Source organism: Falco naumanni, chromosome 5 (genome assembly GCF_017639655.2).
Source record: "Falco naumanni isolate bFalNau1 chromosome 5, bFalNau1.pat, whole genome shotgun sequence".
Lineage (NCBI taxonomy): Eukaryota > Metazoa > Chordata > Aves > Falconiformes > Falconidae > Falco > Falco naumanni.
Window position 1 is genome coordinate 51,995,014 of NC_054058.1, and position 15,295 is coordinate 52,010,308.

The following is a 15,295-nucleotide window of genomic DNA, read 5'->3' on the forward strand; positions in this document are numbered from 1 at the left end:
TCCAGTCCTAATTCATCCACAGAACAAGGAGATGAATTGTATGCCCTTCAGAGGCATGCAATTTCTGCCCTTAAAAGAATATTAGGGTTTTACACTTTATATTTATGCGAGCAAGATGCAGTATTACAATCGCATAAGCAGCTATGAGAAACCTGCATATGAACTCTGCCCTGAAATTCAGTGTTGAACTTCATTCCTGTCTTTCTATTGGGGCTTTTAATTTTCCAGTTCATTCCATTCTTTTCTCAATTTCAAATAGTGCTCAATTTCTTTTTCACCTATGCAGCCCTCAAACCTTGAGAATTCAGGAAGCTTTTGATTTCAATTGAAGTAGACAGAAGTTAGATGATTAAAAAAATCAAACCACCCAACAAAACCAAAAAACCCCAGGCGTAGTTTCACGAACAAGTTGTTGAACAAGAACATACGCTAAAGCCATTACCTCTCCTTTTGATGCTCTGGTATTTTATCCTAACAAAAAACTTCCCCCTGTTGGGGGATACCATTGTTCCCTCAGGTGTCAGGGGCTTGGTTAAGAAAAGCATATTGGGTAATTAAGCCAGTTCCCTAAGGACTCTGATTACGAAGAGTTTTTGTCCTGTAGTCAATGTAAAGTTAACCCACAGTAACATAGCAGTGTATTATTCAGCTGGGATATTTGATAGCATGCAGTGCACTAACTGCTGAATCAGCTGCAAGCTTCAAGGTAAATACTTTGATTCTTAGATATACCAGACTGCCAAAGATAGGTAGGAGCAAGTTAGTTTTCTTAGCAATTTTCAGCCTCATTTCAGGATTCACCTTAGCTGAAAAGTAAGCTTTTCCAAGAATACAATCTGTTTCTATGTTACATTTACACATGAACATTAAGTTATGTTCCCAAGTCTAAGTCACAGTAAGTTATGTGTATTTATTGCAATGAAGTATCAGAGTACTAGCAGCAATCCACATGACAAGCGTTTTTGCTCCACTAGAAAAAGTATTTGCTCTTATATGTTCAGTTCTTCTGGACAAATGTTCAACAATTACATACAGTTATACATAGTAGCAGAAAAAGAAGAAAACATTCTGGAAGCATCAAAAGCTACCATTAGGTTCAGGTATGTTCAGAAACAGCAGATGCTCTTTCCACTCCTACTCAGTTGCTTTTCATAGCCCTAGCACTATCTGATAGTTTGTAACATATCTCAAGCAAAATTCCAGTAAGGACAGGACAGTCCCATGTGCACCCCCAGACCCCCTAGCACAGTACAGTTGTTGGGTAGCCTGAGGAAAGCTAGAGGTTACTTCATCTATATAACACTTTTGTCTAAACATGCATCAGCTCTCATCTGTCTGCTAACATACAAGACCAAGCCTTTCAAATGGAAATGGAAGAAAAAAAGTTTCCCCTGTTGCTTTTTCTAATGACAAGACTGAATTTGTGCTGATACAGAAAGGAGTAAGGGTAAAAAAACCTGACTACATTTTTTACAAGAAGCAGTCATGAGGAGTGGTGGCCTTTTACCATCTCTCTCATTTTTGAGACTACGGTTCAATAACAAAGAAGGTGTTGAGTCTTTAATCCAAGGCAAGTTAGCAGTTCCTCCCTTCTGAGGCTTCTGTTCAGGTAGCATCATAAGTAATAATGAATGTACACTGTCCTTTTTGGGGAAAAACATTTGAAACAAGAAAAAAAGCCGCTGAGGTGGGGTGAGCCCAAGCAGCAATCAATTTTACTATGCACAAGGGAGGACGGTGTGGGATTGGTCACAACTTAGACCTTCTAAGTCTGCAGTATCTTCCTTTAACATAGAATACAGTGTATTCTAAGATACAGTATCTTCCTTTAACATAGCTGTTTATTTACATAGCTGCATGTTTACTACATGCAGAACACGTGTAGTATTTAATGTAATCATCAAAATCATTAGAACCTCACAGCGGGTATTTGTGACTTGCTTTGCTTTTGTTCCCAACAGTGCTTTTCTTGGAAAATCAGAGTAGTAGCTTAACACACTTCAAAATGTCTTAGATTGCTTTACTCTCCACAAGAAATTACACAGTTTTCACGTTAAAACTGGTAACTCCGCAGTGATTCATTCTTTCACCTATCCTGTAATATCCAGAGAATTCGCATCATAAAATATGTAAAGCATTCATTACACCTGCAACCCCTGAAAAGCTATCCATGAGCATGTGTGTTTGTTCTGAAGTTTTCCAAAGTATCATTTTATAGTATTTGGTTTTGACTATCCTCTAGAAAAATCTTGCTTTAGCTCCACAGGCATAACCTAGCGTTCAATATTCTTGCAACTGCTACAGCACCACGTAACTGTGATCTCTGAACTCAAGGAGAACTTAGCCCTTATTTTAACTGCATCACTTCAGGCAGCACTTGACCAAAGTGAGGTAGACAAAAGGCTGAAGAGGTTACTGTACACCAGATGGGAATTTTCAGGAAGCTATACAAATAGGTGCAATCTAACCCCAAAACATATTTGGCTGGTAAAATAACTAGATATTCCCATCTCATCAAGTTCCATATTATGAGGTTTCATAACAAGTAGTAACAAGGTAGGAGTATGGAATTAAAGTTGCTGCAGTAAACCCGTTCCTCTGCATTTTTTTTTCCTTCAAGTGGCCCATAATATAGTCTGTTCAACTACTGTACTGAAAAGCTAATCCAAAAAGAAACATGATCCTGCACTCTTTACTGCTTTTTTATTAGAGAAGCTGTTAAACAACAGAAAAAATACCAGATTCTCCTAACTAAATTCAGGCTTAAAGGTGAGGTTTAGACTTTAAAGTAACATTTTTCTGTACATTTCACTCCACCTAGTAATAATAGTACACTAAAAAGCCCACAGTTTTACCTTCAACTTCAGTGAAAAGGGAGACTGTAACACACATAGTAGGAAATACCTGTCCACAGTTTGATGAAAGAAGAGAAGGAAGCATGTAAAAACAGTCTACTTAAAAAAAAGCAAGTACATGTGAAATTTTTTGAGTTATGCTTCCAGGAAAGCACTGTTTCTGATAAGAGATGTTGGGTTTTTGGGTTTTTTGAAATATCATTCATGGGTAGTAAAGACACAGAATGCATAAGAATAGAGATTCTAGTCTCAACACCTAATCAACAGACTACCTAGTCACAATTCCAAACAGCTATCTTCTCTCTACCTACATCGTGTAGTTGGCTAGCCCTTAACTTCCAATCCAAAATTGCCATAAAGCACTGACAAGTTGTGTCATTGTACGTACTTTGACACTGTATTATTGCAAGAATTATAGTCAAATGCAAAATCACTCATGCAGACATTTACACTACATTGCAGTGGCGTGAACATTGGTAGGCTGCTGCATGAATGTACTTGACAAATCACAGCATCACAAAATGGTTAAGGTTGGAAGGGACCTTTGGAGGTCATCTTGTCCAACTGCCCACCTTAAGCAGGGGAACATGTCAAAAACAACTGTATGCCACAAACATGTAATTTGAGAAGAGGTATCTAAAGCCTAAATTTTCTGAAAGAATTTGAGTAATACAATTTTTCAGTGTAGCAGTTCTCAGATGCATTGTTTACATACGCATTTCCTTGGATGCACTTGAACAAGAAGGTTTTTTTTATTGTTGTTTTGGTTGTTAGGTTTAGTGTTTCTTTAAAAACACTGCATATTTGGTTCGTGATTGTAATCTTAATCTTGCCCACAGTGCTCTGTACCACAGATCACTGTGGAGCTTGTTGAAACATAAGCCAATTCCTTCCTGTATACTTTAGGACAAAAGAAATCCAGATCAGAAAGAATACACATTAAGAATTCCAGTTACCATACAGGTTAAGTCTGTACCCTCAGAAGACTACACATGTGCAGTATACTCTACATAATCAATGATCCAAACCTTATACTAGCACAAAGGGAATTACTATTCTAATAACAGCACATCTGCTAGAAATGTAACACAAGACAGCTCTTTGTGCCAACTGCTTAGCTTTAAGTCAACCACTGATACTACACAGGGCCCTGCCTGAATATGCCCCAATGCTCTGGAGAACTTACAGCTGAACATACTCCACTTTCAAACCCTCCAGATGAGGCAAAATGAATGAGGGAAACCAGGTGCAGAGACAAGGAGATACAAGCTTAGTAAGGGAGGGTCACTGAAATCAAGGTCTCTTCCACAATCATTGTGTTAATGCAGATAGCACACAACCTTTTCTTTAGCACTCCTCTCTCATGATGGTTTATAAGAGGAATTAATAGAGCAAGGATAGAAGTCTTCAGTATATTTATTAGCAGTCTGAAGAACAGAGGGGAAGTTAAAAAGCCTAGAGTAAAGCAGAGTAAATATTTAATCTCTAATTTAAGATGGTTTTCTTTGAATAGAACACAAAAAAAGTAGACAATTTTCCTCTAGTGCATACAGGCAAGATACTACTGCTGCTAAAGCAGTTGTCTTAGCTGAAGTGATTTTGGCTACTTGCCATCGATACCTAGGTTGACTTCCCTTCACATAAGCTTTACTGAAATGCTTCAGAACTGATTATTATAAAATAGAACATACGTGCTTACCAACTGCAATACAAAATACAAGCATACCAGAAAAAAAAAGGGTAAAAAATTTAGTTTTGACCCAACTAGTTTTAATCTACTAGTGGTATTACAGACAAGAGAAACACATAATATAATTATTTCCCTTCATGTAACACAACAGGACCGATGTTTGAAGACTATCGGGGGGGGAGGGTGTTGGGTGTTCTGTCGCTGGTCCCCCTGCCCCCTTTTTTGTACACACAGTAACAGCCAAAGCTCCCTCTGTTATGTGGGCAGAATAATGTTATGATGTACACGTTCTTTATACTGAAAGCAACCCTTCATTTAACTCTATCCTTCATCACTCCTATTGAAAGGTGTGCCCAACAACCTCAGCTCTAGATTTAGTGCCTTTTACTTTTTATGGTCTTCCAACATAGCCTCACTGAAATAGAAAGTCTCAAGCTTGAGAGTCTCCATTCATACATTCCACAATGTTGGTTTACAGAAGCAGTTGACAGCTAGCACAGGGCAAGTGACATTTATGTTAATCTTCACATGCCTACTGAAAACAGTCCCCAACAGTCTGCCTGTGCAGTGGTGCCCAGCAGTTCTTGGGGGAGCACTGGTTAGCACGGCCAAAGGCACGCAAGTTGACAGTCTAGTAGCACAGGAGAGTTTAGTAGTGTAGGCAACTGAATTTAGTGCACAGCAGTGCTCTCAGATGCTGCAATTAATTACAGTAAACATAGGCAAAGAGAGCAGAACGATTTAAGGGACATTTAGAAGTTAATCCAAAGACTAGTTTCTTAGTAAGGATTCTGCTCTCCCCTGCATTTTTCTTTTAGGAGTTGGACACCTTTGAGGAAAAGGGAAAGAAAATACAGCATGGATTCAACTGCAATGCCACTGAATTCTGAAACTAAATGCTCAGATTTAGCCATCAAGATCCGGTATTTTAGATGCTCTGTGGCAAATTTCCTATCCATTTTCAGCCCTTCAAGGAATGAACCGGAAGACACTTAAAAACAACCTTTTTATATAGCTTTTAAGTGCACTTTATCTATACTCTCCCTTAAAAACTGAGATCTTAAAAGTGTTATTGCTGCTGCTTCCAGACAGAAAACCTACAGGTACAACACACTTAATTGCAGTTGCAATGTTGAAACTCTCCTGTAGATAGAAGAGGGAGCAGAAGAGTAAACAAACTCTTACCATCTGCCTAAACTACCCCAGTTTTAATTAGAATATCAGTTACATATAGAAGTCAGAAACTCTCAGAAGAGCAATGATTATGTACAATTTGAAAACAAAAGTTTAAAGAAGTAGTTCCCATTATATTTTGAGGTCCAGATGCAACAGAGAAAGATAGAGGAAATATCCAACTTGAACACAGACTGCTGTCAAAGCTTTTAGGTGTATGGAGCACAACTGTAGATAAACAGAAGAGCACTTCAAGTAATGTGAACATTGGCTTTTTTTTTTTAATTTAACTCAATCTTAATTCTGAATTTTGTTATTCTACAGCACTTAAACAGGAAAACAATGTTTTTTAAGCCAATTTATTTATACCTAAAATACTTGATCTTCACACAGAATCCAGCAGCATATTTTTTGAAAAGCAAATTAATTTTTGTATCTTCATTATTCAGAGTGCCTTAAATTTGAATACTTGTCAATTATTTATTTTTTGTTAGTTCTGATCAATCAAGAACTAGCAGAGAAAGCTAAACCTTATGCTATACTTCTGAAAAAAGAACAAAATCATTTATTTACTAAATATTAATAGCAGACAAAACCCACATGGCATCAGCATGCTTCAGATGGCCACGTGCTTATAGTATGTTTCTATCATTCCAAACTATAAAACCTCATCTGCTTCTCACAGCTGAAGCCTCTGAACATCTGTCAGGCAGTTTCAACACTCCCCCCCCCCCCCCCCCTTTACTTTTAATTAAAACTAATAGATTAGGCAACAGAGTTTCATGAACTCAACTGTCAAGTAGCCTCAGAAAAGGAAGACTGGCTGGTTTTACTCATCAGATGTCACTAATGGAAAGAAGCAGTAGAAGCCTTACTTAGCTTTAAAAACAACCCCCAACCATTTTTACAGCGTCACATCTACTTTACTTGTAAACTGTTAAGAGTAGAAGTTGCTTTTATTCTATTTGGATAGTACTTTGTGCTAAAAAAAAATAAAAATCTGACATGACAAGAAAAAAATGTCATTCATTTCCCTCTTTAAAACAAGAAAATTTCCCTTCCTCATTGGGCTTAAAAGCATGTTAGATAATGTGAACAAACTGAAATCTAGCAGCAAGCCTTCCATCTACTGTACTGCTTCCCTGTGCTTGTCACTATTTATTGCCTTTCAGCTGCCATTATAATAACTAGCTAAGGAAGTCAGGATAAAATTGTGGATGAGAGTTTCCTGTTCCCTTATAAATAAAAGCACTGCAATTAGTCATTTGCAGACCACAGTATCTGGCAAAAAGAGACTCAGTTTATTATTCTGTTTGTGAATCTAAAGCAAGTTTTACCTAACAACCTTTTTTAAATACTCTTAAGTTCATACAAAATCTTCTGAAGTGATTTATGTTACTGTCTGCCTTCAGTAATAAATAACACAAAAATTAAGGTTAAAAATATAGCAAGTAAAAAATAATATAAGCATATTGTATTTATGTGTGTATATATATACACACAGTATATATTCATACATATAAGTTATACCAACCTTCTAAAGGATATACTGAAACCAAAATAATAATTTACTTCAAAAGAAAGTTATTACAGAGAAACTAAGCAGTGGTCTCTACTACAATGAGCAACCAATTTAGGTGCACAGAAGTAGGACAAAAAGCCAGCATCTCATTTCAGCACCCCTCCAATACAACATAAAGCAATTCTAATTTGGTGTTTTATATTGGCAATTGAAAAAGTTACAGGAAAGGTACAGATACCAAAGACTTAATGCAATGATTACAGCACGTATGTGAGGACGAAGGGATTAAATAGAACAAATTAACAACAATTTGTTCAACAAGTCATTTTTCTTTAAGGTTCCAGAACAATCTACAAAAGGATTGACATAGAACAAGTAATAGCCATAATTAAAACGAAAATTTTACATTCAGAATAGCACTGAACCATTTAGCTAAATTCTCTTTAGAGTTAGAAAACTAAGGTTTTATCAGACTCATTTTGTAGACAAACATTGAAACATATTGGTCTCAGCCCTGAGCTGACAGTATGACAAACAGCATAACAGATAACAAAATAAGCAATATCAAACAGTATTATGTACATGTCATAATCTTCCAAACAGCCAACACCATTTTCTTACTGATCCGTAATCTCTAGTAACCATTACTAAGTCAGGATGTCTAGTGAAAGTAAACACAAAGTATGTTACTGCACTAAGGAGAAAGTTTCCAATCATCTATTTATAAACTGGTCATTGAAATACTTCTGTGCAAAGCCAAAATGCATAACATTTTTTTTTTAAAAATCCATATTAGATATGGCAGATTTCACTGAAAAATAAACACACCCCTTGGTTCTTGGTCTTACCTCAGCCCATTTAAGAATACAAGTCATGCAGAAGGTATGACTGCAGTTTTCAGGAAAACCAATCTCTTGTTCTAGAAGGCAGTTCAGACAGATGGGGCATGTGTCACCATCATATGATAAAGCAGAACAGGAACAGCTTTCTTCATTTTCTTCACCTGGTATTATTAACATTGATATTTAGAGGTTATGACAGTTTTTGAAACAAAGTCTTTCTAGATTTGAATAATAAGGCAGTAAGATACAATTTTCTGTAGTTAAAAGCAAGTTAATCAAGTTTCCATGTGTAATGCAGTCAAAACACTGGCCAGAAGAATAGCTAAAAGAATGCATTTCAGGTGAAAAACACTACACAACGTATTTCATAGACTACTGTACCAATATTTGCCATTAAAACAAAGGCAAGTTAGCTTTAGTGCTATTTAAAGAAAGCATCACACACCATTTCCTGTTGGCCATGTAGTCATTTAGACATTGTTCTCCCAAGTCCTTCCTCCTCAGATTTTTGTACTGTCTCCACAAAATAAATATAGAATGTGCTGGTTAATTTATGATCTTGTATACACAGTCTACCTTCACTTCACTTTTCCAGTCTTAGGAATATTTTAATCTGAACATCCTCAAATATTTACCTTATCATGCTCTCAATTTTAGAAATTGTTTTCAGGATATAAAAATGCAAGAACTTTTCTTCAAGGAATTCTACTCTAAATCAATTGGTTTTTTCTGAATAATAATTGACATCTCCATTTTTGTTCTGCTACTAGAAGTCAACAAGTAAAAAACAGAAGAGACAAGAGAGGATTTGGGGACTCCATAAGCCAAAGAGAAATGTTATGCTAAGATAGTGCTTATGTTTACACAAACTCTCTCAAAACAAGCAGCACACTGATTGAGAGCGCAAATGTAAAATCTGACCCTCACAACTTGAACCTGAATAATATACTTGCCTATTTTCATACACACAGACTTTACCTTCCATGCCTTCATGCTTCTGACCCTCAGCGTCTTGAATACAGTGCTTTCTGTTCTTCATCTTCTTACAAAATGTAGTCTGGAAGACATAGAAACAGTTTACACAACTTTTTTAGACTGCAACTTGAAAATAAAAATGACCGCTATGGATTTAATGAGTGCTCTCCAGTGCTCTTCATTTCATTAGGACTTTGTAGAGTAGAAACACCTGACATTAAGATTTAGATACAGGCAATGTACAATCTGTTTGCAATTTATGAGCATTGTGAATGCTGTCTAGCAACTGACACTTCCAACTTGAAAATGTTTTTGTTCAATAAATGCAAAGTTTTTGCAGTGTTTTAAAGCTACCAATGGTGCTTCTATTTTTAAAAGTTAAATGTACTGCTAAGTTTCTATGCAAACCACCCCACACAACACTGCAGTAATTAACATCTGCAAATTGCCCTTCACAAATCGTTGAAGCAACAAAATTAAACACACAAGCACCAGAAGAGTTAGTTGCTTTCCACACCTACCATCACAGTAGTAGTGGCAAGTGAGAAAAGTTACATTTTTACTTTTGCTTGCATTTTGCTTTTGTCATCCAATGAGAACCATGAGCACTCTGAAAAAAATGCGGGGAAAGTTATATCATCAAAACAAGGGACAGGTCACAAGCACAGGTGCAGTTGGAGTATCATGAATGGGAAGGGTGCACCTTTTAATTTTAACTGTTCTGTAAAGCAGCAGTACGAGTAAGAACAACAAAGAAAGAGAATATCCTTGTGATCCACATCAAATAGTTTGAAAGAATTTGATCTCGTGTAAGAAACAGCAAGCGTATGTTCTTTGGAGGCTGTCCTACTACGTACAGAATGAAACACACTTGAAAAAACCAAAATGTTATCTACACCAAGGACTGAATCTTCTGTGTTGCAAACTCCTGCAATCACAGTAAAGATGGTGTAAGCACCTAAAGCTCCAACCCAACAGCCCTAGAAGGACCAGCAGTTTTCTTCAGAACTATATAAAGCTTTAAAAATTATTATTTAAATGTACAAATTACAACTCCACAAGAGACTGAAGAAACCAGAAATTACCAAGATCTACTACTTAAGCATTCAAACCTGAAGCAAACCGACTGAGGCTTCAAACCCCTTACTCTTTAATGCCTTTGCTAGACAAAGAAGCACAACAGAGCTGAGAATGCCACAATCGCACTCCTCAAATAAACGTCCTCCTATTTCACCTACAAATGACACTAGCTTCCCTTTACCACCTGCACATCCAAGAGAGGGGAAAGACAGAATTTGCCTCCCAAAACTTTTCTTCTAATCAAGTCTTTATTGCTTGATCTTGGCAGCAGGAAGTGTTTTAATGATAATTTCTTTTTTTCTGAGAAAAGAAACACTGCCACAGATACCCATCACATAACATACTTCCCACTTTCTTAAGCAATCCAAGAAAGCAGGACTAATCTGTGAGTCTGGAACACAGACAGTTCATTAAAGAAATGGTCAAAACTGTGAAACTAATTAGAAATCTGTAAATAGAATTCTAAATGGCTTCAATGTTCCCATTAGAAATTACTTTTTAATTCCCCAAAAAGAACATGTGAATCAAGTCAACTGAGGGTGGCAAAAAGGGAAAGGAGAAGGAAACAAAAACGTAGTTATAAGGGAATTTTTTCCCTACACAGCTATCTTACCTTGATACAAAAAAATTACTTAAGAAGATATTAGGATAAATACTACCAACTGTAGAGCATTTACTAGCACTAATATTAATATGGACTGTGTTGCAGTGAATGCTCTAAGTTGTATTCAAGTTCTGTTAGGAAAACAACTACTGACCAGACCACCTGTTACCTTTTGCCGGCTAGGCAAGATGAAACCTTCAACAAAAGCCAAAGAGCTACTTTAAGATTTAATGCTTTGAACAAGCAATATCTGCATCAAATTAGGACAGGTAAGACCACCAAAGCCACATTTGAACGTAAAATATGAGTTTGAGGTCTGTTGCTTTCATTCTGCTTTGCAAGAGGACTTAAACCTCAGCAATGATTTACAGAAGCAGAAAAATCCACAAACTGTGCTCAAACTTGTCTCAACCCTAGAAGTCCCAGTACACTTCATAGTTGAGATAGTTTAAAGACAAGATCAAAAATTCTATACTCTGCATCCATTCACAGAAGAGGTGTTAAATAGACACAATCTAGATATCAAATTGTAGCTTAAGCAGTAGCTGTAGAGTTCACGCTTATTATAACAGAGGTCTTGAGTTCACTAAGACAGATTGCAGAGAACCCACAGGAGCTCTTTAGATGTGTTTCTCCCCAGAAAAAGTGACCTTTTCTCCATTGTACTCTTTCTAGACACAACGACATCCCTGAAATTCTTGCACAGTTACAGTAAAATAGAGATCCTAAAATTTTGACAGACTATCAGTAAATCCAAGATGTGCAGCAACTGGAAACCATTTACGTAGTGTTACATCACTCATCTCACAAACCTATTAAACAGATACTGAGTGCTGCTAATGCATTTCACTTTGCACAGCACAACTTTTTGTCAGTTTGACACCATGCATTTTAGCTGAGTCTAAACAGACACAGAGAAATTTAATATTACTGAAATATAAATATTTATAAACAAAAGACATCATCAAAAATTACATATTATTTAACAAATTAACTTTGGAAAGACTACTTTCTCCACTGCTTTAAAAGGGGCATCACAAGCACTGGAATAGCTGAAGACTTAACACTAAAGACTGTCATTACATTTATAAAATTAAAACAGAGTTAGGAAAAAAGAACACAGTAGTTTAGAAGAAGCAGACAGCACAGAAAACAGAACTTCTATTTGTCCCAAAATGTGACATATTCCTTTAGATATTTTTAAGCTTCAAGAAGATTTGGAAGTATTTATCAGACTTTGCCATTCCAACTACATGCCATACAAGAAATCTGTAGTCTTGTCTGGGAAGAGACAGTGAAAGAAGCGAGAATTATTTTTTTTTTGTCATTCTCACAGTTACCAAATCGTATCAGCTCTCATGAATATCATATTATGTCCATATCCATGACTAATCATGTCTGATTGGGCAAATATATATTTGAATGCTAATATCCAAAGAGTACTTCTACCAGATTCCAGTGACTCATGACCAATAAGCTTTAGTTATCATCATTTAGTTGTCGATGTGAAATATTAGAAAATACCTCAAGACGCACACATGCAAGGCACTTGACAAGACAGCAACAAGCACTATACTATGCTAATACTGCTAAAAACAAAATCAATCCCCCTCCCAACTCTATAGATAAAATACTTTCTGAGAATGCCTAAAGACAGCATAGCACTGCAGCCAAGATGGTACTTTTCTAGTGCTTCTAAGTTTTCAATGGAATGACTTTGTAAAGATAAATACTTCATTTAATTTCATTTTTGAGATAAAGGCAAGAATAGTTTATTAGATGGAAAAGAGTGAACAAGGACATTACCACAAGTACACACCACCACTCCACCCCCCCCATTATTTTTAAATGAGTTACATTTAAGTTTCTAGGTTTTTCTTCAAAGGAAATTCCTGTTCTTGTCTTCATAGGAGGCAGATGCCAAAGATATCTGCCAACAAACGTGCTTAAACAGAGTTAACTGTAGAACATGGGAATAGACTTGTCACTGTCTGAGAAACATAATTTCATGATGTACTTAAGCAATTCCGTAAAGCAGACTTACACACTAAACTTTCTATACCACAAAAATAAAAGTATGATTTACCTTTTATGTTAACACAAACTACTTCATACAATTCATAACCTAAAAATACAGATGTATTTCAACACTAATTCATTGTGTATGGAGAAAGAAAAAACTTGGTCTGTTCAAAGTCATGCTACTGAATTTCTTACTAAACTAAAATTTACTACATTAAAACCTTAAAATCAAATAAGCACAGAAAAATCATAGGATGAAAATTTATAGTAGCTTAATTACAAGTGACACATGAAATTAGCACATGCCTCCTTTTTGACTAACTACAAGACAAAGTCTTTACAAGCATCCCTTATGGCCTGTAAAAAAAAATGCACCAGCTGAATACATTTTGTCCAATACAGCAATGGTCTAGACACCTGTCTGCACAGAAGTAGACTTGTTCAATTGGAAAGGGAAATCAAGAACACAGGCAACAAGATCTCCAGTAAGCAAGTGCAGAAGTTTGTCCAAGACTGGCTTATTCTTGTTCCCTTACTGGACTTAAATTAACCTTTCAACTTCTTAAGATACATGTTGCATCAATACTCACAGAACAGTCAAAATAAGTCACTACTGTTTCTATTAAAAGCATTTTCTTTCAAAAAGGATTTGTGGCACTTTTAGCTGTGTTTTGATTTCTTTACTAAGTTAAGAAACGATCAGTTTCAAATATGAAACAACAGTCAGCCATACATTTAGCGTACAGTTTGTTTGTTTAATAAAACAATAACAACACTTTTTAGTCCTATCAAAATTTTGGGCAGCAGTAAGCAGGACTATTTTGTTCTATGCATTTTGATGCTCTTTAAGAAACCTCTGAAGAAGGTTTAAGACTCTCCCTTAGCAAGCATGTTTTTAAGGAAAACAGATATCAATAATTAGCCATATTTACAAAAACGGAGATTTTTTTTCAGTAATTAATGGCAAAACACTGAGTCCCCTGGAGTTACCCATATGGATTCACTATAACCTCTGACCACGACTGCACAAATGTCCAGCTACTGATAAAAATTTTGAAAACTTCTGCCAGATGTCCTGTGCCATCTTGGAGATGGGCTGAGGAAATACTTAGTATTTCCAATGGCAGCTGAACATCCAAAAAGCTTTTGACCTACTTGCATCACTAAGCCTAATGAAGCACATTAAGAAAAGAAAAAAACCCAAACACTAGTGGGTATTTCCAAAAGTACATCAAGAACCTTCACAGTTGTTCTTATTTTCAAAAACTTTTAACTTGTCCCAAGAGCCTGGAAGGTTGACTTGTTTCAAGTGACAATTCAGTGATGATGTTTGCCCTCTAATAAATGAGGGCTAAACTGAGGATCTGGAAGCACTTACCCTGGATTTGCTCCTTTGTGTAGTAAAATCTCATGGCCCAGAACATTAGTGAGAATAGAACCAAAAGGCAGACTCAAAAGAGGGCTTTTAAAGAGGATCTTTACTCTTTGTACACTCAAATTACACCTTGTCTGCATTGCCAAATGGAATGCCATAGAACCAACAAAGATTAAGAGAAAGAAAAGAGACCGGTGCTATGCTTTGGGGAATAGAAAGAGAAACCTTTTTTCTATAGGTGGTTTAAGCCTATTCATGTAGATTCAGTGACTTGGAAAGAATCAGTGCTATTCAGGCAAGGAGACACTGCTGATTTAAAGACTTTTTCCAGACCCTCTAAGGATGCAATTACCAAGAGAGCTAATCTAATCTAATAGCCTGCTGCCACCAAAAGCAGCAGCTCTGTTTCTCACCACTAGTAATGGTCAGCAGACTCAGCTAAAAGCCACACATGTGGCAATGAAATTGCAAGTGACAGAATGGGGGAAGGAAGACATAAAATGGGATTGCCCCTTTTGGCAGTGGCAAGGTGCTAGAATAGCTAACTAAGACTTTGTTGTCAAACTGCCCCCCTTCAAGGACATAGCAGTACCTAGGTTACCTATCAAGTCCATGAAAATGCAAAGTAAAACCACAGGAGAAAACTGTCAAAGCCAAATGACTAGAATTGTACTATTCTAAACAGTACACTGCCCCTTCTGCCAACCTTCCCCTTTCCTACACAAAAGAAAAAAAACCCTCCAAAACAATACTGTGGATATCCCCCTCAGGGTTTTTTTCCACAGCAAGATGCTGACAAGCACGCTTACGTTGCAGATGCTGTGGCTACAGCTATGTCCCTGCTACATCCAATACTTTAGTTTTTGTGGCCACCTCAACAATAACAAACTGAACAGCAGTTGCGGATACTCCAACACTTACGTCCAGCCAGCACTCACACAAGCATACAGGACAACATCCTAACTGCCTCCTAAGCGAGGAAGGCATGCACAACTCAATGGAATTGTGCAAACACAGCTTGAGGAACCACAGCAGTGGCTCAGATGCAGCAATTATGGTCTACTAACCTGTCTGACCATACAAAGAGCCAGTAGTTCAAGGAAGATTTAGAAACTTACAGTGGACACACACACAAGGTAATCAATTTCCTTCCTGTA

General features: G+C 36.7%; 1 protein-coding gene across 4 annotated transcripts in view; it reads right to left on the reverse strand.

Annotated features, from left to right (window-relative positions):
* SCAF11 (SR-related CTD associated factor 11) overlaps nt 1-15,295 on the reverse strand; it is a 50,402-nt gene that overhangs the window by 25,121 nt on the left and 9,986 nt on the right. For all 4 annotated transcript variants that reach the window (XM_040594538.1, XM_040594535.1, XM_040594537.1 and 1 more), the window contains exons 2-3: nt 9,061-9,139; nt 8,089-8,243 (exon numbers count right to left, since the gene is read on the reverse strand). In XM_040594538.1, the coding sequence (XP_040450472.1) occupies nt 8,089-8,243; nt 9,061-9,121 (216 nt within the window). In that variant the 5' untranslated portion in view covers nt 9,122-9,139. The remainder of the gene's footprint in view (nt 1-8,088; nt 8,244-9,060; nt 9,140-15,295) is intronic.